A 27,905-nucleotide genomic window follows, 5' to 3' on the forward strand; every position below is an offset into this window, starting at 1 on the left:
CTGGGGTGATGCGGCCACAAGCCAAGGGGTGCCAAGATTCCCAGCAACCCCCAGGAGCTCGAGGGGCAAAGGACCCTCCCCTGAAGCCTTCAGGGAAAGCGTGGCCCTGATGACGCTTGATTTTGGGGTTCTGGCTCCCGAAACTGTGAAAAACACCTTTTATTCTAAGCCACCCAGTCTGTGGTCCACTAGGAAAGTGGATACACCTGCTAAGGGGCTGGGTCAAAGAGGGTGTTGCCGGAAACAAATGGAAACCCTGCCCCATCGGCCTCACACCAGCTTCCTCTTTCCCTGTGGCCACTTCCTCTTACGACGTAGGGAACCTCTCCTCCTGGGTTTGTGGGCACAGGTCATGTGTCGCTCAGGGTGGCGTCTTATCACAGGCACTGGGTGACGAGTGCTTATATGTCACAACACTGCTGCACAGATGGAGACTGAGGCCCAGAGGGGATGAGGTCTCAGCTCAAAGTCACAAGGGCGCTTAAGGCAGAGTCTAATTCTTTAGACTCTTGCTTAAAACAAGCGCTTCACTTATTTTGAAATCTGAGGTCTTGGAGAAAGGAAGGGACTATCAAATTAGAGGAAGAAATTTCTCTTGAAGATGTGCACGGAGGTGGCAAATCCGTGCCTGTCGAGGACATGCTGGGTCAGCCTGGGTCCCAAGAGGGGCTGTGCAATCCCGTGGATACTCGGATCCCCACGGTGGGGATGGCTGGGTCCTCGGTGCAGAGAGACAGACAGGAAGGCTCCCTGCTGTGAGCAGCGGATACACTCCACGGGATGAATGGAGAGGCTCTGCTGTCCCCCAACAGGCCGGAGAAGGGGAGGGAAGATGGGCAGATGAGAGGCAGCTGGACCGAGGGAAGAAGGGAGCTGTGTGTGTGTGTGCGTGCGTGCACACTTGTGTGCACTCGAGGGGAGAGGAAGACAGCAGGGAGCAAACCCAGGAGAAGAGCCAAGCAAAGAGAAGGCTGCCATTGTGAAGGCAGAGACAGCTGCACCAGGGGCCCAGGGACGGCATCCCGGGAAAAATTTCAGTCTTCTCTTCCCTGGGTGTGCAGAGAGGCTGAGAAGAAAAAGGAGGAAAAGCTGAGATGGTGGGAGTGGGGGTGGAGAGAGAGAAACAGGAGAGGAGAAAGGAGTGTGGAGGAGATGGGGGTGGGCTGCTGGCCGGGACAGAATGTGGAGACTCAGTCACCACTCATCCTAGGAAGGTCTCCTGAGCACCTACGATGGGGTGGGCACTCTCTAGGCCTGGAGACCCACGAGGGCACAGAACAGAGGCCCCTGCCTCCAGGGAGCTGGCATTTTATTTTATTTTTGAGATGGAGTCTCACTCTGTCACCCAAGCCGGAGTGTCGTGGTGCGATCTTGGCTCACTGCAACCTCCACCTCCCTGGTTCCAGCCATTCTCCTGCCTCAGCCTCCCGAGTAGCTGCATTACAGGCGTGCACCACTACATCCAGCTAATTTTTGTATTTTTAGTAGAGATGGGGTTTCACCATGTCGGTCAGGCTAGTCTCAAACTCCTGACCTCAAGTGATCCACCTGCCTCAGCCTCCCAAAGTGTTGGGATTACTGGCATGAGCCACCATGCCCGGCCTGGGAGCTGGCATTTTAGAAATGAGACAATCAACAAGACAAATGGGCAGAATACACAGTCAGTGGTGTTTGGGGTGACGGGGGCACTGGTGGGAAAACCTGGGATGAAGAGGAGGCATGGAGTCGTCAAGGCAGGCTTCTCTGAGGAGGCAGCATTGGAACACAGACATGAGGAAAGTGCAGATGTGTAGAAGTTTCGAGAAAAGGAAAGAAGTGCAAAGTACTATGAGTGTGTGCGTGTCAGGCGTGGCTGACTGCTTGAGAAGCTGTGGCTGGAGCACAGTGACTGAGGGGAGACCAGGAGGCTGAGAGGGTTCGAAGGGAAGGGAAGGATCATTGGGACCCTGAGGTGGCTGTGGGGGCCTCTACCCTGAGTAGGTGGGAGCCAAGGAGAGCTCTGCCCAGAGGTTAAAGAACATCTGAACTAGGCTGTGTTGAAAACAGACCAAGGGGTCATAAAGGCGGAAGCTGGGGGATCCGAGGAGAAACCTGGAACAGGGCAGGCGGGGAAGACAGTGACGCAGATGGGCTGGTGGCAGCAGAGGGAACTCTGGGCGTATTTTGAAGGCAGAGCTGACAGGGTTTGCTGGACTGAATGTGGAGTGTGAAAGGAATAGGAAAAAAAAAATCAAGAATGGCACTAAGGTTTTGACCTGAGCAACTGGAAAACTGGAGGTGCCGGGTAGAAACCTGTGAAGAGGCGCCGGGGAGGAGGGAGCACGACCAGGAAGGGATGCTGGACTCAGGCTCGATGTGCCGGGGAGAGCTCCAGGGGCGATGGCCAGGACGCAGAGTGACCAGGGTGGATGGGGTTCAGGACGGGGCTAAGGGCAGATCCCAAGACAGTGGCAGGGAAAGAGGGGCGTGGGGCCACTTTATAGCATCGCAGAGGAGGATGGCCCACGCAGCAGCCCTCCTGCCCCTGTGGTCCTGAATGAAACCACTTTAGGGAAAAGACAAGTCTCACTTACACACGGCAGCAGGTCTTTTGTTGGGGATGCCAAAATGCCCAGCAGGCGCCCTTCCATCCTCCCACGTGAGAGGGCGATGGGGTGCCCCACGTGTCCCACCATGGTAGGGGTCAGCAGGGCACAGAGGCCTCCCCAGCCCCTAGTGAGGGTTAGCTGCCCAAGGTTGATGGCCAGGTTCCAGTCCTCAGCCGACCTCTCTACCCAGCTTTGGGTGAGAAGAGTGAAAATAACTGGGGTGCTCAGGGCCAAACCCCAAAACAGGCTCCGAGAGCCCTGGCAAGGCCTGGTCTTATGAGGAGGATGTACTCCCTGCTCCCGTGGTGCATTTTAGAACACGATGCAGAAGGGCAGAAGGCCCGCCACCATCTCTGCAAAAGCCTGGACCAGATGGCAGAAGCTGGGGTCAGGAAACAATCTCAGAACTGCCAGATTCAGGTGTGGACGGAGAAAGGCATTATCCCAATGGGGAGAAAATGGCACTTCAATCTAGTTCACCAGAAAGGGCTGGAAAAGGTTGGCTTTTTGTTGATGTTGTTATTATTATTTTTATTATTTATTTATTTATTTATTTATTTATTTTTTTGAGACGCAGTCTCATTCTGTCACCAGGCTGGAGCACAGTGGTGCGATCTCGGCTCACTGCAACCTCTGCCTCCTGGGTTCGAGTGATTCTCCTACCTCAGCCTCCCGAGTAGCTGGGATTACAGGCACCCGCCACCACACCCAGCCAATTTTTGTATTTTTAGTAGAGACAGGGTTTCACCATGTTAGTCAAGCTGGTCTCAAACTCCTGACCTCAGGTGATCCTCCCACCTTGGCCTCCCAAAGTGCTGGGCTCACAGGCGTGAGTCACCTTGCCTGGCCTGTCTCTTTTGTTTAGGGAGCAAAAAATTCAATGTTTTTGAAGCCAGCTGCAGTCGGGGTTCCTGTCCGTTGGATCTAAAGGCAATCTATTGCCATGAGCATCACACATCTTCAAGAGCAAACAGGGCAGCCAGGAAGTGCATTCCCTTGCTCAAGCAGAGCTCACACATCAACATCACCCCCTCAGAATCGAGGGGGACAGAGCTACAGTAGAATTGCTGAGTGGAAGGAGATGCCCTTTATCAGTTTTGCCAGGAATTGGCAAACTGCTCTTCAAAGTGGAGGGAACAATTTGCCATCATACTGCTGAGTGCATGTGATTTCCTGTTTTCCTACATTCTCACCACCATGTGGTGCGATGGGGTCTCTTCGTATTTGCCGTGCTCATGGCTGGGATGTGATCATGCACTGTTGGCTGCGTTTGCATTTTGCTGATTACCAGAGAGGCTGAACACGTGCTGCCACATGTTGATCCGTGAGCGCAACTTACCGTGACATTAATCAGAACATTGGCCTGAGGTGGGCTGTGTGATTGTGCAAATCGTCATCGTCATTGCTAAATTGTTTTTTATTATTGTTTTTTAAAAATTGAGATGGGATCTCACTGTTTTGCCCAAGCTGGTCTCGAACTCCTGGCCTCAGGTGATCCTTCCACTTTGGCTTCCCAAAGTGCTGGGATTACAGGTGCGAGCCACCGCACCCAACCATCATTGCTAAATTTCCCAAGTGCCTACCATGACCCTGTACCAGACACTGTTCTAATATATTTCATCTTCACAAAACTGCATGAGTTAAGTGACATTATTAACTGTGGCTGAGGTGGCCAAGACACAGAGGCTAAATAACTTGTCCAAGTTCATGCAGCCAGAAAGCAGCAGAGACTGGATTCGAACCGAGGCAAAGCTAATGCCCTCAACCACTCCGCAGAGAGCTGGGAGGTGTCTCATTCTGGGAACACTGTACAAGTTCGACTTGTGGGTATATAAGTGATCACAGGCAGGGCAACGGCACTTCAACTGCTGAGCTGTGTTAAAGGATGACTATAAAACCTTTGTAAAAACTGAGGATGTGGCCGGGCATGGTGGCTCACACCTGTAATCCTAGCACTTTGGGAGGCTGAGGAGGGTGGACTGCTTGAGGTCAGGAGTTCGAGACCAGCCTGGCCAACATGGTGAAACTCCGTCTCTATTAAAAATACAAAAAATTAGCTGGGCGTGGTGGTGTGCACTTGTAATCCTAGTTACTGGGGGGGGCTGAGGCAGAAGAATCGCTTGAACTCAGGAGGTGGAGGTTGCAGTGAGCTAAGATTGTGCCACTGCACTCCAGCCTGGGCAACAGAGTGAGACCCTGTCTCAAAAACAAACAAACAAACAAAAAAACCTGAGGATGAAATTGATCCTTCCAAGGGTATTCATATCTGAGATCCAATCCCCCAAGTTGTAAGAAGCCATACAGAGAAATATTCATGAACAAATTGATATTTATCCTGCTTAAACTTAGCTTCTCTCATTTTGTCCTTTGTCAATCTCCATTGCAAACATGGGGCCATGCAAAGCAAGATCACTGCAAAATGAAATTGCAAATCTTTTAAAAGATGCAGGGTTTGTGAAATTAATTAAGATGATGCTGGAAGATAGCTCAAAAAACACATGCAAATCCACTGACGAATAATTACCTGGTCTATAAAGATACTACATGAAGGAGAAGAGACTATTGAGAAGGATGATGAAGTATGAAATGCACTTCACAGGGGAAGATTCAGATGTCAAAGAATTACGAGAGGCCCTTGGAAAAACTGATCAAATCTCAAATACTTTTGCAAAAATGTCCCTGGTGAAGTAAAGGATATCATCTTGTGCCATCCATTTAAATTTGTGAAACACATTATATTCCTCCCTACAATTCATCAATTCACTTGCTTAAAGAATCAACTCATTAGTTACAGCTGGAGCCCAATCTTTGTTAAATATCATTAGATACAACCTAACAGAGGGCCGGGTGTGTTGGCTCACGCATGTAATCCCAGCACTTTGGCAGGCCAAGGCAAGTGGATCACTTGAGGCCAGGAGTTTGAGACCAGCTTGGCCAACATGGCAAAACCCCATCTCTATAAAAAATACAAAAATTAGTCAGGTGTGGTGGCAGGCGTCTGTAATCCCAGCTATTCAGGAGGCTGAGACAGGATAATCGCTTGAACCCAGGAGGCGGAAGCTGCAGTGAGCTGAGATTGTGCCACTGCACTCCAGCCTGGGTGACAGAGCAAGACTCTGTCTTAAAAAAAGAAAAAAAGAGACGTAACATAACAGAGTTATTCTTGAAATATCGTAGTTTCATTTCTAGATCAAATACCTTACTAAGTACATTAAAAGCACTATTTATTATGAAATGTGGGTCCACTTAAGTAGCATTTTTCTGGGGTCAGTCTTCCTTAGTTTGGGCTGATCTCCTCTATTCAAACGACTATCACAAACACAAATGTCTAATAACCGTGAGGGTGGCCTAGACTTTACTTGTCCTTCAGTATCCATTTGCTTCTTCTCCCACAGTAAAATAATTTTCATCTGGGTAAATGTCCACCTAGAATAAGACTACATTTCGCAGGCCCCCTTGCAGCCGTGCATGGTCATGTGACTTGTTTCTCACCAATGGGATATAAGGAGAAAGGGAGTCTGAGTCTCTGACCACTTCATAGATCAGGGCCACCAGAACTTGGAATTTTATTTGACATTCCCGGTCTCTCTCTCACACACGGCCAAACTTAAATCCAACTGAACCAACTTTGCCAGGTGGCCACATGAACACAGGGTTTAATATGGCTGAAGACTCAGCAGGAACAATTTATTTTTGGTCCCTGAGGGATTAAAAATTTACAATATATTCTAATATGTATGTACAGATCAATCTAAAAGGAAAAAATAATCTAGAAGGTTTTGAAGTCGTTATAGATTTTTGTCATTTTTCTTAGTCAACACGGATCAGTATGACGTATCATACAGTTGGATCTTTAAAATATTTCCACTTTAAACAACAACCTAATATAAAACTCAAACCTGAGCTTCCTAGCTGCCAAGGCAAAGAGGGAAAGTATACAGGGTATGTGGCTCTTACCATTTAATAACCAGGAGTATACCAGTTCATCAGACTAAATGGTGCTTTCAGGGTCCTGAGTTCTGAAAGTAAGGCTGCAATGGGATTCCTTGTACAGAGTGGCATTCTAAATATAATGAATAAAATTCTCAGCGGCAGTTTTACAAACATGTACATGTTCTCTGTGTCTGGCTCTTTACACTTGACATTATGCTCCCAGTCTTCGTGAGAGTATAATAATGAAGCATAGTTGAATAAAAGCACTTCTTTAGGGAGACAGCTTTTTGGTGACTTGCGTACACTCAAGCACAAGGTTGGGAAATCCACTTTAGAGAATGTTTATTCTTCAGATGGTTTGTTTTCTCATGTTGTCTGTAAGATTCTGGAACACTAGCCTTAAGCTCCCACCCTTGGCCCTCAGAATGTCACAGAACATGTGAGCTTCCTTTCAGTCTGATGAATACGATTTCCACGCCCCCTCTGAGTTCCCATGATTTTGCATTCCATTTTGATTATGCCACACACACCTCACCTCTGGGCAGCTCTCTTTTTTGGGCCGCAGTGGCCCTGGCTGTGAAATGAGGGGGATTGATGAGAACAGGTTTAGGGTCTTTACTGATCTTCCGGCATCCAGAACGAAAGGTTTCTTTATAGACCTTTCACCCAGAGGTTGTGGAAAGAGAGTCTGTGAGCCACATACTCACCCCTCAGACATACTTTTTTTGGTCCCCAGTATACATTAAACAGAAAGTAAGCTGTGCCGGCATATTTTAAAATAATATTTTCAGTGAAATATTCAGACTTTAAAACATTTCAAGGTTGTCACTCTTGAGTGTATGGCTGTACTTTCTGGACCCAAGTTGCAGGTGCATCTTCAATAGGGGCCCACTGCTCTGCTGCGGGCCTGCCTGCCCTGCTTCTGCTGGCAATATCCAGGCCCTCCAACCATCTAGGGTGGTGGTCATGGTAACCTCTGACACACGTGGCTTTCTGCAGACGCTCAGGGGAACCAACAGGTGGTTGATTCTGCACAATGGCACGCACGATATACAGGACCAAGGTATAGGAACGAGGCCTTCCTAGTTCTCAGCAGAACATACTTTCTAGGTGATTCTGGCTGTGGGATGAGGCTGTAAGAAGACACACCTTACTGGCTGGCTTGCTCCCCACCCCAAAGCATCCCTGCCAGCCCACAATGTGTATCTGAGAGGTAGCTGCCCCGCCTCGAGGGCTGCAGGTTCAGGGCTGTGAACAGGGCTGAAGGAGGCATTCATCCTTCCCTTGCGGCACTCCCACCCAAACAAACCCCTTGTCACTTGGATGCAACTTTCTGGGGTTGCAACATCTGAACCACAGTATCTGATTTCACAACTGCCGCAGCTTCTTACCCAAGGTGGGGAGTATTTATTTATTTTTAAAAGTTAAATTAATTGAGTCTGGAGGGTTTTGCAATAGGGCTGGAGGTAAGTGACTATACTGTAATTGCATCTCTACCTCAGACAACCAGCCTGGTAGGTGAGCCTTCAGAGCCCACCAAAGACCTCCTGCAGGATAAGCAAACAGGAACCAGGTCACCCTCCACCGAGGACGACACTTACCGGGTGTGCGGACAGTCAACCACCACGTCAGCTTCTGCACCACCTTGGTTACCGCCATGTAGAGAGCAACCACACAGCCCCATATCTGTTGCCCTCCACGAATTCCCATCCCCCACCCCCATATTTTGGAACCTTCTTCCAAGCTGATGGTTTGAAGTCAACGCAACAGTCCCTGATGTGCTTAATAACAATTAACAGAGGATGCAAACTCATGCACGGGCACCTTGTGGCCTCTCTGCACTGTAATTCATATTTTGAAAAGACTCACTTTTTTGGGGGGGAACTCAAATTCCTTTGACAAAGTCACTTTGCATCACTACTGTAGGCAAATACATCTATATTTCTTTAATACACACAGAAATAAATGCACAACTCTGAAATTATAAGAGAGTTGCTCTAGGGGCTATCCACAATCATCTCGGGTACCGCAGTGGCGCACGGACCACACCCATGGATGCCTGCCTCGGCTGTCTCTCCCTTCCTGCACCCACCCCCGTCCCTGCTCACCTGTCCGGTAGCCAGTGCTATTGAGGTACACGGCGAAGGTGCGGCTCTCATGCTGCGCCTGCCAGGAGGGCGAGGAGCAGTTCTCGTTGTTGGTGTAGGTGTTGTGGTTATGGACGTACTTGCCGGTGAGGATGGAGGAGCGCGAGGGGCAGCACATAGGCGTGGTCACGAAAGCGTTGATGAAGTGCGCCCCGCCCTGCTCCATGATGCGCCGGGTCTTGTTCATCACCTGCATGGAACCTGCAAGGTGAAGGTGGAAGTGAGGCGCAGGGCAGGAGACCTGGGGGGCACCGGCACTGGGGGGACTCTCACCGTGGCATCCCTAGGTCTGGCGCGGGCACATTCTGCAGACTTACGGGGCAGGGGCCACTGGTGGTATTTGTGGACAGGGGCCACTGCTGCACGGTGGGACCGACCGGCACCATCAGGGAGGACCCTGGGTCCTGAGTCTGCCTGGACACTCCTGTGGTCCAGGTCTGGAGTCTGGAGGATTTTGCAATGGTGCTGGAGGTGCGTGACTGTAAGCGCCTGTACTGTCACTGTCCTGTACTGTAATTGCATCTCTACCTGCAGGGCAGGTAAAAACCTGTTTATAAATGACCTGAGACTGGAATCAAACTGTTTTACAAATTTTAAACAGAACATTGTTTTTGTTTTGTTTTTTCTTTCGGAAACCAACCACCGTGTAAATTGAGGGAAGATTATACTTTGTTTTCTTTGGAACCTTCCCAAGAATTGTTTGCTCTTATTGAAATCTGGTCATGCCAACCTGGTGGCAAACCTTCTCCCTGAGTATTCCCTGGCTGGGTGCCCTGCCATCAGCCACAGACCCTGCTGGCCTCTTGTCCACATGTTTCTTCGAGCCTGGAACCCATCAACCCTCACCCCAAATCCAACCCATCAGCCTAGTACACCTCTCGTAAGGAGCCTCTGGCACCACCCTGGCCGCCGGGGATTGAGAGCTCTGAGCACTCTTGCAGCATGTGTCCTGAGCACTCTTGCAGCGTGTGTCCTGAGCACTCTTGCAGCATGTGTCCTGAGTACTGATCATACCCCAGGCTTTGAGGTTTCAGTCATGCCTGCTCTTCTTTGTTTTCTTTTCTTTTCTTTTTTTTTTTTTGAGACAGTGTCTTGCTCTGTTGCCCAGGCTGGAGTGAAGTGGTATGATCTCAGCTCACTGCAGTCTCTGCTTCTCAGATTCAAGAGATTCTCTTTCCTCAGCCTCCCAAGTAGCCCCCATACCTGGCTAATTTCTGTATTTTTAGTAGAGACAAGGTTTCGCCATGTTGGCCAGGCTGGTCTTGAACTCCTCACCTCAAGTGATCTGCCTGCCTTTGCCTCCCAGAGTGCTGGGATTACAGTCATGAACCACGTTGTCTGGCCATGCCTGCTCTTGTTTCTCAACCAAGCTGTAAGCAGAGCAAGACACTTAGGAAGAAAGGAAAGAAGGAAGGAAGGAAGCAAATGAACGTGTGTGGGAGCCCTACTGTGTGCAGGCCACAGTCACAGGAGGGCAAAGGCTGTGTGCTCCACTCAGTGCTGAATCCTCAGCACTGCTGCCGTGTGACACACAGTGGGTACTCAACATAGGTGTGACAAGTGCATGCTCAATTGTATGCTGTGGTTGGTGCCCAGACCTTTAGTGATTTGATGGAAACATTCCACGGAAATCCTCTCTCTTCCTTCTATGGCCATCCCTGGATTTTCCCCTTTTCCTTGCAGTTCTTAAGGTGTGCAGCAGGTTGAATGGTGCCCCCGTCCCCTAAAGATAAGACCATGTCCTAATTTCTGGAGGCTGTGAACATGACCATATTTGGAAAGACGGTGATATGGTTTGGCTGTGTCCCCACCCAAATCTCATCTTGAATTGTGGCCCCCATAATTCCCACGTGTTGTGAGAGCGATCTGATGGCAGACAACTGAATCATGGGGGTGGTTTTTCCCATACTGTTCTCTTGGTAGTGAATAAGTCTCACGAGATCTGATGGTTTTATAAAGGTTTTCCCTTCTGCTTGGTTCTCATTCTCTCTTGCTTGCCACCACGTAAGATGTGCCTTTCACCTTCTGCCATGATCCTGAGGCCTCCCCAGTCACATGGAACTGAGTCCATTAAACCTCTTTTTCTTTCTAAATTACCCAGTCTCAGGTATGTCTTTATCAGCAGCATGAAGACAGACTAATACAGGGGGTCTTTGCAGATGTAATTAAATTGAGGATACTGATGTGAGATTTGTTCTGGATTCCCCGGGTGGGCCCTAAATCCAGTGACAAGTGTCCACATAGGACACAAAGTGGAGAAGACGCACAGGCACAGAGGGGAAGGCCACATTCAAAGGGAGGCAGAGACTGGAGGGATGCACATACAAGCCAAGGAACAAGGAACTCCTAGGGTCCCAGGGCTGGAAGAGGCAACGAAGGGCTCTCCCCTAGAGCCTTCTGAAGAAGCACAGCCATGCTAACACTTTGATTTCGGACTTCCGGCCTCCAGAACTGTTGAGAGAGTACATTTCTGTTGTTTTAAGCCACTCAGTTTGTGATTTGTTAGGACAGCAGTGGGAAACCAAAACAGGGTCTACCAGGCATGTGAAGGCTGTGATCCCACTCACCTAGCAACCCCCTAGAGACCTGAAAACACACATTAGACCCAACACAGCCTCCTGGGGATCTGGGGAGGGCCCTCCGCTCACCAATCAGCTGCTTCTACTTTCAATTTTTACCACCAATCAAGGCACCAAGGTCTTGCCCTTGAGGTCCCAGGATTGCACACTGGCTGCCCTCCCACCTCCTGGTCTCTGCCTCAGCCGTACCCCCAGCCTAGGATGCTCCCACTCCTCCAGTCACAGGGCTACCTCTGTCTTCTTCAAAGTATTGATCAGACACCATCTTCTTGGAGAGGCCCTTCCCTGGCCTGTATTGAAACTGCCTCCCCCAACCCATAGCACTCGCCACTCTGCTTCCCCACTCCGTGTCTCTCCACAGCAGTTACTGTCCTCAAACGTAAGTCATTTTGATTTCACTTATTTGTGTGTTGCTGCCTTCACCAGAGCACTCCACAAGGGCAGGGACTCAGCCTACTTTGTTCACTGCCTAGCACAGTGCCTGGCACATCATGTGCTCAACAGACACCAGCTACAATAACACATCAAATACTATCTTACACTCTTGGGTTTTCATATCCCAGGAGTCCAAACCAGTTGATGTCCACAGATCTGTGTGTTGGTGTCTTATAGAGTGGATTTTAAAAATTTGATATTAATAGCATCACACAGAATATCTGCTCTCCAGTTTGCCACACTCCCCTGCACTCCCTGGTCTTATGCCACCTGCACCCACTCTCATTACCTGCCTGACCCCTGAACGCTTGGGTGTTGCAACCTTCTGCTATACCTAGGGAACTGAGAGCGCTCCAACTTATTCCTGGGGAAGAGGGCAGTCTTCTATGCCAACAATAATCATTATAATTAACAGTGGCGACTATCACTGGCGGAATGCTTATGGCAGGGCTGAAGACACTCATCACTTAATTCTGCCAATGGCCCATTTTACAGAAGAGGGAACTGATCCTGGGAGCTGAATGACTGGCTAAGGCTGCACAGCTGGGCAGGCAGAGAAGACTCAAACCCAGTAGAGGTGGGGTGCTGAGTTTCACATTCACAAAACATTGCTGTCACACGGGAGGTGGTAACAGTGTCCTGAGGAAGTACAGCGAGGTCCCCATGCTCCTGGTCCCCTCTTGGCTTCAGTTAAGCTCAGAATGGTCCCTTGGTGACCCAGAAGGGGGCCTCCTAGTGGTGACTTCATCAGGCACACTAGTGGTGGGGTGGCACAGAGTCACATCACCAAACACCAGGGACACTGGTGGTGTGAAAGGCCGCTTGGAGCTCCAGGCAGGGGGTGGCACTGACTTAGGTTAATTGCGTGGGTTGGTTTCCTTCTATTTAGGGCAAGTAACCTCAGCTTTTCCTTTAGGGTAGTAGAAATCCTTCTTTTAAAAACAACAACAAACAATTACAGCCAATTTTTAAAAAGTAAGTAATAGTACAAGTGGCATACAGATATATGATGAAAATTGTGAGGGAATGATTAGAATTTAGCAATCACTGGCTTGGTACAACCGGGACCTGACATCCCTTGATATGTGGCTTGGTACAGCCCTGACATCCGCTGATGTCATCTGGCTGTCGATTAGACCTCGAGTGCCACACCCACAGCCGAGCCCTGATGTCACCGTCCCTCCAGCCCCTCCCAAAGCCACTCCCCTTTCCTCTGGGTACTCGGGCAATCATCTTGGCTACGGTTCCTCCCATCTTTCAGTTCCCACATCCAATCTATCAGCAAAGCCTGTTGCTCTCTCTTCAATGTAAGCATCCACGGTCGGACCCTTGCCACCTCCCCCGTGGGCCAGGTGATCATCCTCTCTCCCTGAAATCAGGCCAATTGCTTCCTGATTGGACTCCAGTCACTTACTCCCCATGGTGCAGCCAGAGTCTCTTCTCCTGACACTCTCCGGGGCTCCCGCTCACTCAGAGGAGCCCAAGTCCTTCAGGCCATCCACAGAGAGTGGTGGGACCCAATTCCCTCCCTCCCTAACCCCATCCCCCTCTCCGCCCACCCTCTGCAGCCGCAGGGGCCTCCCCTCTGTCTGCAGACTGACCAGTCGTGCTCCCATCCCAGAGCCTTCGCCCTGCTGTTCCTTCTACCTGGAACACCCCTCCCCTAGAGCCCTGCAGTGGTGCCCTCACCCCCTCTTGTCTTTAGAGTTCCTTTCTCCGTGGAGCCTTCCCTGGCCCCCAATATTTTCTACTCCTTTCCTTGCCTGACATTTTCAGCCCTGCACTCATCATCTAACACACGATATACTTTTATGTATTTATCTACTGATCCCGTCTGCTGTCCCCTGTGACTTCTGATGGCTCCACAGTTCTAGCCCCAAAACCTAGAACAGTGCCTGGCACACAGCGGGTGCTCATAAATGTTTCTTAAATGCATGAGTCCAGGGCACCCCAAGTGGAATCGATCCTTTGCTCTCTGGTCCCAAACGCTAAGGAGAAAGGACGAAGCAGCTGGTAGTGAAAGCTCGGCCTCTCTCGGTCTCCAGAGCCTGCAGAAAGGGCAAAAGCTGGCCACCCACCCGACTGGTCAGACCCTTCTCCTGGAACGAAACGCAGGGCAGGCCATCACCTGATGAAATCACCTGCAGTCCACAGCCCCCAGTGCTGCCTTGGCAAACAGTGAACAGCCTCCAGAGACATTTCTTGTTTTCAATGGGCTCAGATCCAGGGTCTTGAAATGCTTAAATCTCCTTCCTCCTCATTCCAGAGGAAGCGAGCTGTGGGGTGCTCCTGGCCAGCACTCACCCTTCCCAAATCAGCTGGCGGAGAAGCGCTGTGTCAATCCACGAGTAAAGGACAACAGTGCCCCGGAATGACAGCAGCATCTGTGCCTGGGCAGTGTTATGTGCTAAGCCTCCCCTCGGGGACAGTAACCTGCTTTATTAAAGCTGCTATAGCGACGAGGCTGTGTAAACCCACATCTCTAACACAAAATAACATATGATCTCATCGCCTTGCCCAGCCCCGGCCCTAATGCAGAAGGACAGCTCCGATGGGAGGGAAGGACCTGAACGACACGGCCACACAGAAATGAAAAGGCCAGTTTTCAAGCTTTTCAATACAGCCGGGCCAGCCAACCTCAACTTCTTCCGTCCAACATAAACCTGGGGACATGCAGACAAAAACAGACCCGGTTTCTTTCCATGATCAAACTTTCCCACTACACCAGGCAGAGGGTGAGCTCACTCTGACACCTCTGTGACTCCGATGGGCTGGAGAGGCCTCACCCCCACCCCCATCGGTTGGGATTTAAATTTGGGGGCCCAAACCACCCAATGGCCAGAATGCGGTTTCTCCCATGACACTCCTGAACTGCCTCCCCATTCAAGGTGGCTTTTTGGGGGCCTCTCTGTGTACCACTGTGCTATCATTTGATATTTTAATTTAACGTGATTTAAGAAAAAACCCTTTAATCTCAATCCAAGTTAACTACGTTGAGTTAATTAAGGTGCGAGTTATATATATATACATATATATATATTTTTTTGATGCACCATCCAGTAAGTCCATCAGTGATAAAATCAATGTTTTGCTGACCTGCCACAGTTGATGACGTTGCCAGTGTCATAGGAAATGCTGAATGAATTTGCTCTTCTAAAGGTCTAAGTCAGAGCAAACACTATCTATGGGGACTTAGCAAGGTGCCAGGGAGTTTCAGGATTTAAAACATGACCCCAGCCGCCCCCCCCGTCCTTTTTTTTTTTTTGGCCATTCCTGAGGCTTAGGTGGCTCATATCTGCTGGAGGCCTGGTTCAGCTGGGAGCAGGGGCACCCTGCACCCTTCCTAGACAAATCCCTGCAGCCCCCAACTTGGGTGATTTTGATGTATAACTAATGAGATGATCCCCCCTATGACTAGTTTCTTAAAATTATAGATATATCATTAGAGTCTGTGATGGCAGGGCCTCCCAGGGAAAGCAGCGGAAGGAAGAATGGGGCAGGGAGAAAAAGGTAGAGTCAGTAAACTCAGGACATCGACTTAAATTCATTCGAATCACTGGTTTCTCTGCCTGGACTATTGCAGTAGGCTCCTAAGCTGTTCTTCTATTCTCCATTTGGTGCCCAGAGGCCTTTGTTTCTTTTGAGACAGGGTCTCACTCTGCTGCCCAGGCTGGAGTGCAGTAGTGTGATCACAGCTCACTGTAGCCTCGACCTCCCCAGGGTCAGGTGATCCTCCCACCTCCACCTCCCGAGTAGCTGGAACTACAGGTACACACTACCACACTCAGCTAATTTTTGTATTTTTTGTAGAGATGGGGCTTCACCACGTTGTGCAGGCTGGTCTTGAACTCCTGGGCTCAAGTGATCCTCCTGTCTTGGCCTCCCAAAGTGTTGGGATAACAGGAATGAGCCACCGTGCCTGCCTGGCCAGGACTCCTTTTAAAACAGTCAGTGAGATCATCATATTCGTTTGCCCTTTGTCTTCCAGTGACCGCCTGCCTCACTCAGGGTAAAAACCAACGTCCTCCCTCTGTTCTACAAGGTCCTCAGTGATCTGGACACTCACTCGCTCCAACTACAACTCCTACCACTCTCTCTCTCTCTCAAGCTTCCTCCGCTGCAGTCATGTTGACCTCCTTGTTGTTCCTCGAACACACCGAGCATGCTCCTCCCTCAGGACCTTTGCACCTGCCACTCCTCAGCCCAGACTAAGTCCCTCATTGCCTTCAGGTCTCTGCAAATATCGCCTTCTCAGCAAGGCTTTCTCTGGACTGTGCTGATTAGAATCATGCCATCCCCTTCCTTCTTGCCTTTTGCTGCTCTTCCCAGTGCTTCTGTGTGAGTAAATGAAGAGTAAACATTCTTAGGGGACACGCGGGCTACAGATGGTGCCTTTGGGGTGAGTGGCCCAAATCTTGATTTTTGCTACTTCCTATTAATCAGGTACCTTGTGCAAATGATTTAGCCACCCTGCACCTCAGTTCCCCCATCTGCAAAGCAGGGAGAATAACAGTGCCTCCTTCTCAGGGTTGTTCTGAGTTTTGAGGAAAAAAAAAATTATATATATATATATGGCTTTCAGTTCAATGCTTGACATACAGAAAGCACTTAATGCATGTCAGCTTTATCTATTTATTTGAGACAGAGTTTCTCTCTTGTCACCTAGGCTGGAGTGCAATGGTATGATTTCAGTTCACTGCGACCTCTGCGCCCTGGGTTCAAGTGATTCTCCTGCCTCAGCCTCCCAAGTAGCTGGGATTACAGGCTCCCACCACCATGCCTGTCTAATTTTTTGTATCTTTAGTAGAGACAGTGTTTCACCATGTTAACCAGGCTGTTCTTGAACTCCTGGCCTTAAGTGATCCACCTGCCTTGGCCTCCCAAAGTGCTGGGATTACAGGAGTGAGCCACCGCGCCTGGCCGCATGTCAGCTTTTCAACAAGTATCGTCTCACACGGAGTTAAAAAACAGAGTCCCTCTAGACTAAATCTTGTCTGCATGTGTGTTTGATTTAGGTCTGCCCAAAAGGAAAGGATTTTAAAAATTGAATGGCCTTTTTCTTAAATTGTGAGATTTCACATCAATTCAGCTTTCTGGCTTTGCTTGAAAAATGTAAAGATCTGGCTTTGATGGGCCCACAGTGGGCTGGACTCGAGTAGCGAAGGCCCACTTGAGAAGGTCCTCCTCCGGTGTTCCACAGCCCCTATCATGTGTACTTCCCCCTTGCCAGCACCTCCCTGGCCCGGTGGGCATGGAGTTTGCAACCCTTAGCTGATTCAATTCCAAGTGAAGGGAGCAGCTAAATAAATCTGCAAAGGTAATAGTCTACTGGGGCCCAGAGACCTGCAGAGAACAGGCATTCAGTGGGGAGGCTTCCCGAGAGGCTGCGGGGTCAGGTACAGGTTGGAACAGAGCCTTGACCTGGACAGGCAGGGGATGAAGAGGGCTATAAGGTCGAGCCACAGATGGGGAAGAACCTGTGTCCTGCACTGTCCTCTGGCTACTGGTGTCCACCTAACAGGCTGGAATTCATTCAGCAGCCCTCTCCTGGCCCTCAAGTGTCCCTGGAATGTCTGCAATGCTGTAGGATCAGCTTGTGAGCTCCCTACCATGCCCAAGGCAACATGTGTGAAAGGGCTGCAGCAGGCTGGGCCCCTCAGATCTGACCAACTGCCCCAGAATAGCTCTGTCTCTAGCAAAGGGGAGAGAAAGGCCTGGGGCACAAACAGCAGAAATCGGCAGCCACACTTGGGCAAGGGAATCTCTTATTTTTCACCTAGTAATGTGTTCACTGCTGCCGGTGGCAACTCTTGCTGTGCCTGTAACTCAATCCAGAATAATGACACTGGATTCCGGGGACCTGTTGCTCAGAGGAGGCTGTTTTTCTTTTGATGGTGCAAAGGTGAGCCATTCCTGACTCTTGGACGTCACAAAATAAAGTCAAATGTTATTGCTGGTTTCAGCTATGAAAAGCCAAGCCTCCAAATCGGTTCCTAAACCCAAAATCAATTAAGCAGATGTCGAAGAGGCAGGACTGAGATTCTATTAATAAGCATCGAGTTGTCAGAGAGACTATGCAGTTAATTTTTTCTCCATTGCTTTCTGCTGCCTCTGGTTGTAGAAGTTCCTGGGAGAAAATTCTGCTACGGTAATTGTCAACCACAGCAGAGAGGTGGCAGAGCACACATGGGAAAGGGCAGGGTACACATGGGAAAGGGCAGGGCACACACGGGAAAGGGCAAGGCTTGGGTGTAACTGATGGGGCTCTGCAATGATTGGTCATTTCCTCTCGGAGAAGCTCCACCCAGAAATATTCCTCTAACTCGAAAGGCTACAATCACCATCGCTGGGAGGGGATATTTATTCAGTGGGGCAGGGCTTCCAGGGTATTTTCCCCACTTTTCAGAAGAGGCTACGCAGAGCTGCCCCCCAGCCACAGGCCTGGTGGGTGATGTTTGCAAAGCAGCTTAATGTCCACCCTTCCCCACCTCTCCCAATCTGTTCCTCCTGCCCCCGCCTTCCCATCTCTGTAAATGGCACCACCATCTGCCCAACGGCTCAGCCAAAAACCTAGGAGTCATCCCCGATTCCTATTCCCTCACCCGCCCACTCACGATCCATCAAGCAAACCCTGCCGACCTTCCAAGCAGCGCCGGAATCCACCCACCCCTCTCGCTCTGCAGCGCCCCGTCCTGCTCCGTGCCACCAGCATCTCCCACCTGGACCGCTGCAACCACCACCTGCTCTCCCTGCTTCCGCTCTTGTCCCTGGGCCACCCTCTGCACCCACAGCTGGGGTGTACCTCTGAGAACACGCACGCATAGCTGATCAGCTCAGAACATTCTGGGGTCCTTCCATCAGGCTTGCAATCAAATCCAGACCCTGCTGCACAGCCTGCTGGGGACCACCGGGTCTCCCCTGTCTGCTCTCTGCCCCCTTCCCCATCCTCCTCCCCTTCATTCCCAGGTCCTGCTGCCCTCCTCCAAGGTCCTGGCAAACCTGTTGCTGCCACAGGGCTCTTGCATGTGCCATGCTTCTGCCTCGGGTTTCCACGTGAACATGTAAACATCTCCTCATGACGCAGGTCTCCCCGGTGTTCGGCCGCACAGCCACACCTCCCACTGCTGGAGGAGCTGTCCTCGCTGGGACACTTGCTCCTGATCTCCGGTGTGGCTGAGACCCTCAGCTGCCCACCAGTATCTCTTTCCCCTTCTTCCTCTGATCAGGCCCTGACTTTATTTTCAATGCACCCATCGAGGAAACATTTCCCAGATTCCCTTATGGCCAAAGATGTGCCAGGAGCCTGCCTGTGGCCTTCCAGCCCTGCCCTCTGTCCAGTTCTCCACCCCAGGGCACTGGCCTGGAGGTGCTGGTTCAACAAGCCCCTTCACTCTCTGGGCTCTGGGTTGGATTTGACTGACAGGGCCCCTGGCAGGAGAATACAGAAAGAAGACAGTGAGGTTGGCAGACAGATTCCTCCACATTCCTCCCTGTGGTGCCAACAGAGGGTGACAGCTCTTGTGAGGTGACCCTCTGTGTCTCTGGGTTCCAGTAACCTCTTGTCCCACTGATGCTAATTAGCCTGGGGCACTGCATTAGCCCTAGTGGTTTCCTCGCACTTGCTCACACTTTAGCAAAAAACACTTAAACCGCCTTTGAATGATTCAAATTTGCATGTGCTTTATAATTCTTGCTGAGATCAAGTGGCTAAGTAAATAAGATCTATTCGTGTTGCATCTGACTTCTGAAGTGGGTTCTTTTTTCTTTATCCTGCCCTTCTGCCTCTGCTTCCTTTTTCTTGCTGCCTAGAATGTGGCTGTGACAGCTGGAGCTCCAGCAGCTGTTCTAACCACAAGGTGACTTTGCAGATGGAAGCTATGCACTAAGTATGATGGAACAGAAAGGCAGAGGAGGAGCTTGGGTCCCTGATAACCTTGAAGCCACCAAGCCACTCCTAGACTGCCTACCTCCAGACATCTGCATAATTCTGTCTTGTTTAAGCTGTGTTATTTTATGTTTGCTTTTACATGCAGCCAAATCTAATCCTGATACACTTAACTTCCAGAACTCAAGTGATCTCCCAAATGTTGCTGAATTGAAAAAAAAAAATCATCTTACAGGAATGTGCTTGGCAAGCTGAACACCAGTGTGGGTCCAAATGAGCCTCTCTTCTTTCTGAGATAACCTGCATCCACATGTTTTTCCTCCTCTAGTGATCGGTGGCAGGAAGGCCAGGAGTGGGATCTCAGAGAAGCTGAGCTGGAAGTTAGCACCGATCTGGCGTCTGGAATCTGGGCATGTTGTCCTGGGCTTCCAGCCATTTGGCCCCTAGAGAGAGTACTTGAGCCTGCGATTTGGAATTGATCTCCTGGATATCAGTCAGTGGCACAGGGTGTGGTTTCCTTGTGTTCACAGATGGAAAGTGGAGAACAGGAGGCCGGCCAGACCTCTGCTACGCCTTTTTTTCAAAAGCCTGCCTCTCCCACAGGACAGCTCTCCAGGCTGGATCCCTGCAACTTTCAGGATCTGGGAAGAGTCTCAGATTCAGCGAAGCACAAATAAGCACACAGTTTGTATACGATCCCCACCCTCCCCCTACTCTAAGCCCACCCAGGCCTGGGCCTCTCTCGTCAACATCTGACTGATGTGGCTGCCTACTGGACAGTTCCTGTTGGCTTTTCACAGGCACCTGCAACTTCCCAGGTCCAGAACGGAGCTTTCTTTACTTACTGATTGGTTTATTGATTTATCGATTGAAACGGAGTCTCATTCTGTTGCCAGGCTGGAGTGCAGTGGTGCAATCTCAGCTCACTGCAACCTCCGCCTCCCGGGTTCAAGCAAATCTCCTGCCTCAGCCTCCCGAGTAGCTGGGACTACAGGCGCCTGCCACCAGGCCCCACTAATTTTTGTATTTTTAGTAGAGATGGGGTTTCACTATGTTGGCCAGGATGGTCTCGATCTCCTGACCTTGTGATCCGCACATCTCGGCCTCCCAAAGTGCTGGGATCACAGGCTTGAGCCACCGCACCCGGCCCAGAGTTTCTAACCATGGCTTTCCCCATCTGTATACACAGAAAATCCATTGTCATGGTTTTTCAGGCCACAACCTTGGAGTCATTCTCAACTCTTCTTTCCCATCCCACATCAGTTCCATCAGCAGCACTTGTATCAGCTCTACCTTTGAACTATGATCAGCACTTACTACTTTCCTCACTCTGGTCTGAGCTGCCATCATCTCATGCCTGGACCATTGCAACAGACTCCTCACTGGGCTCATCTCACACGTGGACTGTTGCAGTAGACTCCTTACTGGACACCCTGCTCTCATTACACCTATTCAGTCCACTCTTCTAGAGGCGTCCTTGGAAGACACAAAACAGGTAGTGTTCCCCCTCTGCTCAGTGTCCTCTGTTGGTGTCCATCTCACTCAGAAAGCCAAAATCCTCCTCCCATTCAAAGGCTCATGCCCTGCACGGTCCATCCAACCACCACCTCCCCATTACCGCTCACTCTTCCTGTTGTCCTTGTGCACACTGCTCTGGCCTCTTTGCTGCTCTGAGCCTGCTGGCACAGTATCTGCCTCAGGGCCTTTGCACACACTGTTCCCTATGCCTGGAGTGCTCTTCCCCAGGGAACCCCCTTGACTGGTTTCCTTACCTCCTTTGCTCAGATTTCCCCTTCCCAATGAGACTACCCTATAGAAAATCCCAGCGATTCTTTTCTCCACCTTTCTCCTGGTTGATCGTCCCTCCTAGCTTCCCCTCCTGGCTTTACTCTCCTCCTCACTTTCTGCTCTCTTGTGTACTATAGATTCGATGTGTCTTGTTAACTCTTACATTAGAATGTAAACTCTGTTTAGTTTGTTTGCTGTTGGATCTCCTTTGGCACACAGTAGGTGCTCAGGAAACATCTGCTAAATGAATGAGTCTGGTCCACAGTTTGAGCAGCTGCTTCAGAGAGCGCCACGTGAGGGTGTCACAAGCATCTCTCTAAATGGACTGCACAGCAGCTACCTGCCTTCTTCTGGCGCCAGCTTCTGAATTTTCCTTTAGGGAACTTGCTCTATCCCAATCCCAGTCCTCGTGGTTCAAGTGGGGTTGGCTCCAGTCCTGGCTCCAGGAATGCGCACATGACTCCATCCGGCCAACCATTGTGTTCCATTCCCCTGAATCTGGTTGACCAGAAGTCCCAGACAGTGTCAGACCAAAAAGACTCAATTTGGGGACCGTCTTCTAGGTGAGAGAAGCTCTCTTTCCACAGGGATGGTTTGCACCTGTATGGTGTTCATGTGGGTCTAGCAATGCCAGGAACGCTGCCTGGAGAGCTGGCCCGAGAGTGAAGCCAACTTGGAGGAAAGCTGAGATCAGGGAGAGATGGAGGAACAGAGGCCATCCAGAGACAAAGCTTCTGGATCCAACCGCACCTGAAGCTCAGTGTATACTTGGACTTACTTATATGAGTCCAATAAAGTCCCCTTTTTGTTTCCTCAATCCTGCTTGAGTTGAGTTTACATCACTCGTAACTGAGAGAATCTAGGCTGACAGAGAGTGGTTGTGACACACGCGTTTTTAACATCCAGTGGAATGCTGGTTCCCCTGGTACTTTTGCAGGCCCCAAAACCACCACTCAGTTGCTTTTTGCAAGCCATGATGGTGCAACTCTGTTCATCGGCAGAGGCAGTAACAGCAGAAGAACCCATGGCAAACTTGATGGACAACTGCCACTCAAATTATGGGGTATGTTGCCATGCCAGGCTCACATACCTGGCAGAGTGGGCGCTGGCTCACCTGCATGAGTGTGGGTGGCACTCACCCCACTGTCAGCCGGAGGAGACTCTAACATAATGTTGCTGTTCAGTGCCATGAGACGCTTAGATTTTAATGTCATTTTGATATGTAAAGCTTGCTATAGACAAACAACACGTGGCATTGGCCCAGGGTGCTCTAACAGACAATGGCTTTAACAACCCAAGTGAGAGCAAACTGTCACACATGACAGGTGCCAGGTATTCAGTCCTCACAAGAATGCCAGGGAGACAGATCATCATCTCCACTTTATAGATGAGTAAACTGAGGCACAGAGAGGGCAAGTCTTTCCCAAGGGCACACAGTCAATGGTAGAGTGAGGATTTGAACCCAGTGGCTAATGAGACAGCCTCTTACCCTTGCAACTTTGCTCAGAGTATTTTCCTTTAAAGATGTTCTGAAAGGTTGGGGGCAGCAGCTCACACCTGTAATTCCAGCACTTTGGGAGGCCGATGGGGGCGGATTGCTTGAGCTCACGAGTTTGCAACCAGCCTGAGCAACATGGCAAAAGCCCATCTCTAAAAAAAAGAGAGAAAAAAAAAAACAAACAACCCCAAAAGAACTCCCAAAATTAGCTGGGTGCGATGTGATGGTGTGCACCTGTAGTCCCAGCTACTTCGGGGGCTGAGGTAAGAGGATTGCTTAAGCTCGGGAGGTTGAGGCTGCAGTAAACAGTGATCACGCCACTGCATTCCAGCCTGGGTGACAGAGCGAAACCTTGTCTCAAAAAATATAAACAAATAAAGATGTTCTGAAAGGCAAAGAATTCTTTTGAAATGCAAACATCAGGCCAGGCGTGGTAGCTCACACCTGTGATCCCAGCATTTTGGGAGGCCAAGACGGCAGACTGCCTGATGTCAGGAGTTCGAGGCCAACCTGGCCAACATGGCGAAACCCTGTCTCTACTAAAAATACAAAAATTAGCTGGGCATGGTAGCAGGCACCTGTAATTCTAGCTACTTGGGAGGCTGAGGCAGGAGAATCATGTGAACCCAGGAGGCGGAGGTTGCAGTGAGCCGAGATCGCGCCACTGTACTCCAGCCTGGGTGACAGAGTGAGACTCTGTCTCAAAAAGAAAAAAAAAAAAAAAGAAATGCAAACACTGCATGTAGTCTCGCAGGGCACACTTCAAATCTGACCATCTGAGGGGCCCCTAAAAGGCAACCATCTCTGCCTGGTGTGAACACTCAGGAAAATGAGCACTAGGGAATCCACCCCGATATTCTGGGGTTTGGAGTCTGGCTGTATCCTTAACCCTCTGACACAAGGGCCACCACCAAGTGGTGCCCATGTAAGTGGGGCTCTCACATCAAAAGCTTGAGAAAGTTCTTCTCTTTTCTAGTCTCTATCCTGCTGATCAGGTCAAGAAGAAAGTCTGGCAGGTGCTACTTCACCTTTAACGCTGCTTCTGAAACTGCCCATCGCCCTCATTACAGCAGAGCCACACCGGCTTCGTGGGAGGCAGCATCTTGCTGACATTTAAAAACACTACTTGGTTTTCACTGTGTTTGGTTTTGCAGTGATCCTTTACCGAACGCAATGTGTATTGTGTTTTTCCTTTACAGTCAGAATTTGGAGGTTTCTTTTAAAATAATATTTAAGCATCAAAAATAAGTCCAGTTAAAGAAATTCTCAAGTCATACATCAGAACTGGGATGCTGCAAAAATTGTCTTGCTCCAGGCCAGAATCATGTCTTAATCCTCTTGATGTCTCAGAGCCTGTCAGAGCCCCAGAGGCTCCCCAGAGGTTTAGATCAAATTAAACCAGTAAACCCTGGCAGAGCCCAAAGATTCTACAACCTCCCTGAACAAAGGACGTCTGCAAACGAGACCTTCACCTCCACGTGCTTCCCTCTTATTCTTTTGGAGCGGAAGGCCAGCAGAAGTCCGCTGGTCTCTGAGGGTCACCGAGACACAGGGATGTCCCCAACTACTCTAAACATGTAATGATAATTTAGGCCACTTACAAACTAGTATAGCCCTGGAAGCAGTTCCCCTGGGTATTTGACAATTTCAAAAGACAGCTCAGGGAATCAAATGCGTGCAGGGAAAGGAAAATCGAATATACGTGGTACAGTTCCGACCCCCGAGCCTTGCAATTAGGAAACAGAACAAGTCCCTCATCTTGTGTATCTGGCACCAGTCCTCCCAACCGGACCCTAATGAGGATGGACGTCTGTTCTCTGTCCTGGGACTGGAAAGAATCCTGGGATTATCTCAGTTGAGAAGTCTCCAGTCCAGAGGGCTGTCAGAACTGCTGCACGGATGAGCAGAAAATAGCAAATGATAAATTTTTTAGGACCACCCGCTGCATGCCAGTTGTAGCAGACTGTGAGATAATGTATTGGGCTTTTTTGGGACATGCATTATTGATCTGGGTCTGTCTAGTGGTTTATAAAAAGCCCATCATGCTCCTCCCACAGCCACCTTCCCATCCCTCACCTCCTGAAGGCGGCTCAGTCTCCTTCGAAACCCAGTGCTGCTGGTAGAAGAGGTCTGGCTTGTTTGCAGAGGGCAAGACTTGTAGGCCCTGATCTATGCTGTGTAATGCTATTGGGCAAGAGCTGACACAGGCCACTGAACACCAGGGGCTCTAAACCCATGGCATCCACCTCCTGGAATTTATCCTTCAGAAGCACTCCCTTGCCTGCGCAAAGATGCCTGTTAAAATTTCCAGCAACAATATCTGTAACAGTGAAAAACTAACAAACGCACACACTACCAATCTGAAAACAACTCAATATCCACCCCAGGAATCTGACTAAACAGAGCAGTGGCTAAGATCACGTGTTCTGGGTTCAAATCTTGTTTTTCTCTTTTTTTCTGAGATGGGGTTTTGTTCTATTGCCCAAGCTAGAGAAGTGGTGTGACCTAGGCTCACTGCAGCCTTGACCTCTTGAGCTCAAGTGATCCCTTCACCTCAGCCTCCCACTAGCTTCTACTACAGGTGTGTGCCACCATCCTTGGCTGATTTTTACATTTTTTGTTAAGATGGGGTCTTACTATGTTGCCCAGGCTGGTCTCGAGCTCCTGGCCTTAAGTGATCCTACCTCCTCAGGCTCGCAAAGTGCTGGGATGTGAGCCACTGCACCCAGCTCAAATCATGTTTAATCACATTCCAGCTGTGCAAACTTGGACAAGTGGCTTCTCTCTGCCTCAGTTTTTCATCTGTCAAATGGAGAGAAGAAATCTCTGTATTTTAAGTCAGCCACGGCTTTCTTTGTTCTCCTCGCTCCTGTGTCTACTTCATATCCGTGGCTCCTTTCCTTGTATGTGCATACACTGTTGGTTTCCTTACATCTGCATATGCAGTTGGTTTCTTTTTATCTGGATACACTGCTGGTTTTATTCACAAGTCACAGGCAAAATTCAGTGAGATTCAGACATGAGACTTAGCTGGATCATGTTGCAAAAATGTGTTGTTCCTAAGAGTGGGTATTCAGTCACTCACCTGTTGATTCGGGCCCCAAACTAGGAGTTGCCCTTGAAATGTCTCTTTTCCTTAACCCGCATACCTAACCCATTGATTTATTTCCCAAACATACATCAGGTGGGACCGGGTCTCCGCGCCCAGGTCTGAGCTTCCATCATCACTGCCCTATCACGACATTGGCCTCTGAATGGGTGTCCTGTTTCTGCCCTTACCCCTGCAATTTAATTTCATCAAAAGAGCTGGGGGGGATCCTGTTGGAACCTAACTGAGGTCATGGCCTTCCTCTTCTTTTTTTTTGAGACGGAGTCTCACTCTGTCGCCCAGGCTGGAGTGCAGTGGCCGGATCTCAGCTCACTGCAAGCTCCGCCTCCTGGGTTTACGCCATTCTCCTGCCTCAGCCTCCCGAGTAGCTGGGACTACAGGTGCCCGCCACCTCACCCGGCTAGTTTTTTGTATTTTTTTTTTTTTAGTAGAGACGGGGGTTTCACCGTGTTAGCCAGGATGGTCTCGATCTCCTGACCTCGTGATCCGCCCGTCTCGGCCTCCCAAAGTGCTGGGATTACAGGCTTGAGCCACCGTGCCCGGCCTTGCCTTCCTCTTCTTAAGGTCCCCTCATCCATGTCTATTTTACCAAGAATCAAACTCAAAGCCTCCACCATGGCCACAAGGCCTGGTGCGACCCGGGCCAAGTTGGCTCCTCAGCCTCATCTCTCTCCATCATGGCCCTACTCCCTCCACTCCGGCTCCCTGGCACTTTTTGTTTTTGGCTCCAAACCACCGAGCTCATTTCTATCTCAGTATCTTTGAATTTCCTGTTCTCCCCACCTGGAATGAGCCTCCCCCAGTTCTCTGGCTCCTGACACAGTGCACTGAATGGAACAAATGCGTAATAAACATCTGCTGGATGAATGAACGAACGTGCAGAGCATCGGAAATTCTAGGCATGACTACAACCGAAACAGTGTGGGGGCTACACAATGTCAGATCAAGAAGCTCTGAGGTCCAGGTGCTGCCTGCCAGACCTCTCTGCAAAATTCTGCAAGAAACAAAACACACCTTTCTGGCCACAGTCTGCAGACTCCCCATAGTTATCAAATCTACCTCATTCTAAATGCTGCCAGGAGATAGGTATCCTATGTGTCATATGGTCAATAAAAGCTCTGGGCTCTGACTGCTTCCTGGCTACAAATTCTTCTTGCACTGAGAAGCTCCCGGAGGAAAAAATCTATACTTGTGATCATTAATACAAAGCATTGCAAGGAACAACTTGGTTTTATGTAAATTACCTTTTGCTGGTAGCTAAAAGACAAATTCAGGTTGTCAAGGCTAACCTAGTCAATCTTTACATTTGTTCCACCAAAAACGTGCTGTTATCCTTTGAGAGTGGATGGAGGCCGAGGGACCACCTTTCATGGGATCAACGATTGGCAGTCTTTGCCACAACCCACAAGAGCCTCCAAAATCTGGTTCCAGGTTCATGTCTCATCATTTTTTTTTTTTTTTTTTTTTGAGACAGAGTCTCACACTGTCACCCAGGCTGGAGTGTAGTGGCGTGATCTCCACTCACCACAACCTCTTTCTCCCGGATTCTAGAGATTCTTGTGCCTCAGTCTCCTCAGTAGCTGGGGTTACAGGCGTGTGCCACCATGCCCGGCTCATTTCTGTAGTTTTAGTAAAGACGGGGTTTCACCACGTTGGCCAGGCTGGTCTCAAACTCCTGACTTCCGGGGATCCACCCGCCTCGGCCTCCCAAAGTGCTGGGATTACAGGCGTGAGCCACCGCACCCAGCCTGTTCTCTTTAACTCTTTGGAGAAATCCAGGAATGGTTCTGTAACTGGAGGAGGGTAGAGACCCTTAACCTTGAGGACCCAGTTGTGACCCCAAACACGTGTGGGTGCCATGTCTTGGTTTCAACGAACTCAAAAATGACCACTACGAATCAACACCACCGCCTCGCCTCAGGAGCCTCAGCCTAACCCAGGGA

The 27,905-nt window shown here is 49.8% G+C and overlaps 1 protein-coding gene across 3 annotated transcripts in view; it reads right to left on the reverse strand.

Annotated features, from left to right (window-relative positions):
• Window positions 1-27,905, reverse strand: part of SULF2 (sulfatase 2) — a 128,707-nt gene that overhangs the window by 71,503 nt on the left and 29,299 nt on the right. For all 3 annotated transcript variants that reach the window (XM_031656825.1, XM_031656827.1, XM_031656826.1), the window contains exon 3: window positions 8,630-8,869. In XM_031656825.1, coding sequence (XP_031512685.1) covers window positions 8,630-8,869 — 240 coding nt within the window. The remainder of the gene's footprint in view (window positions 1-8,629; window positions 8,870-27,905) is intronic.

This window comes from Papio anubis, chromosome 16 (assembly GCF_008728515.1).
Source record: "Papio anubis isolate 15944 chromosome 16, Panubis1.0, whole genome shotgun sequence".
Lineage (NCBI taxonomy): Eukaryota > Metazoa > Chordata > Mammalia > Primates > Cercopithecidae > Papio > Papio anubis.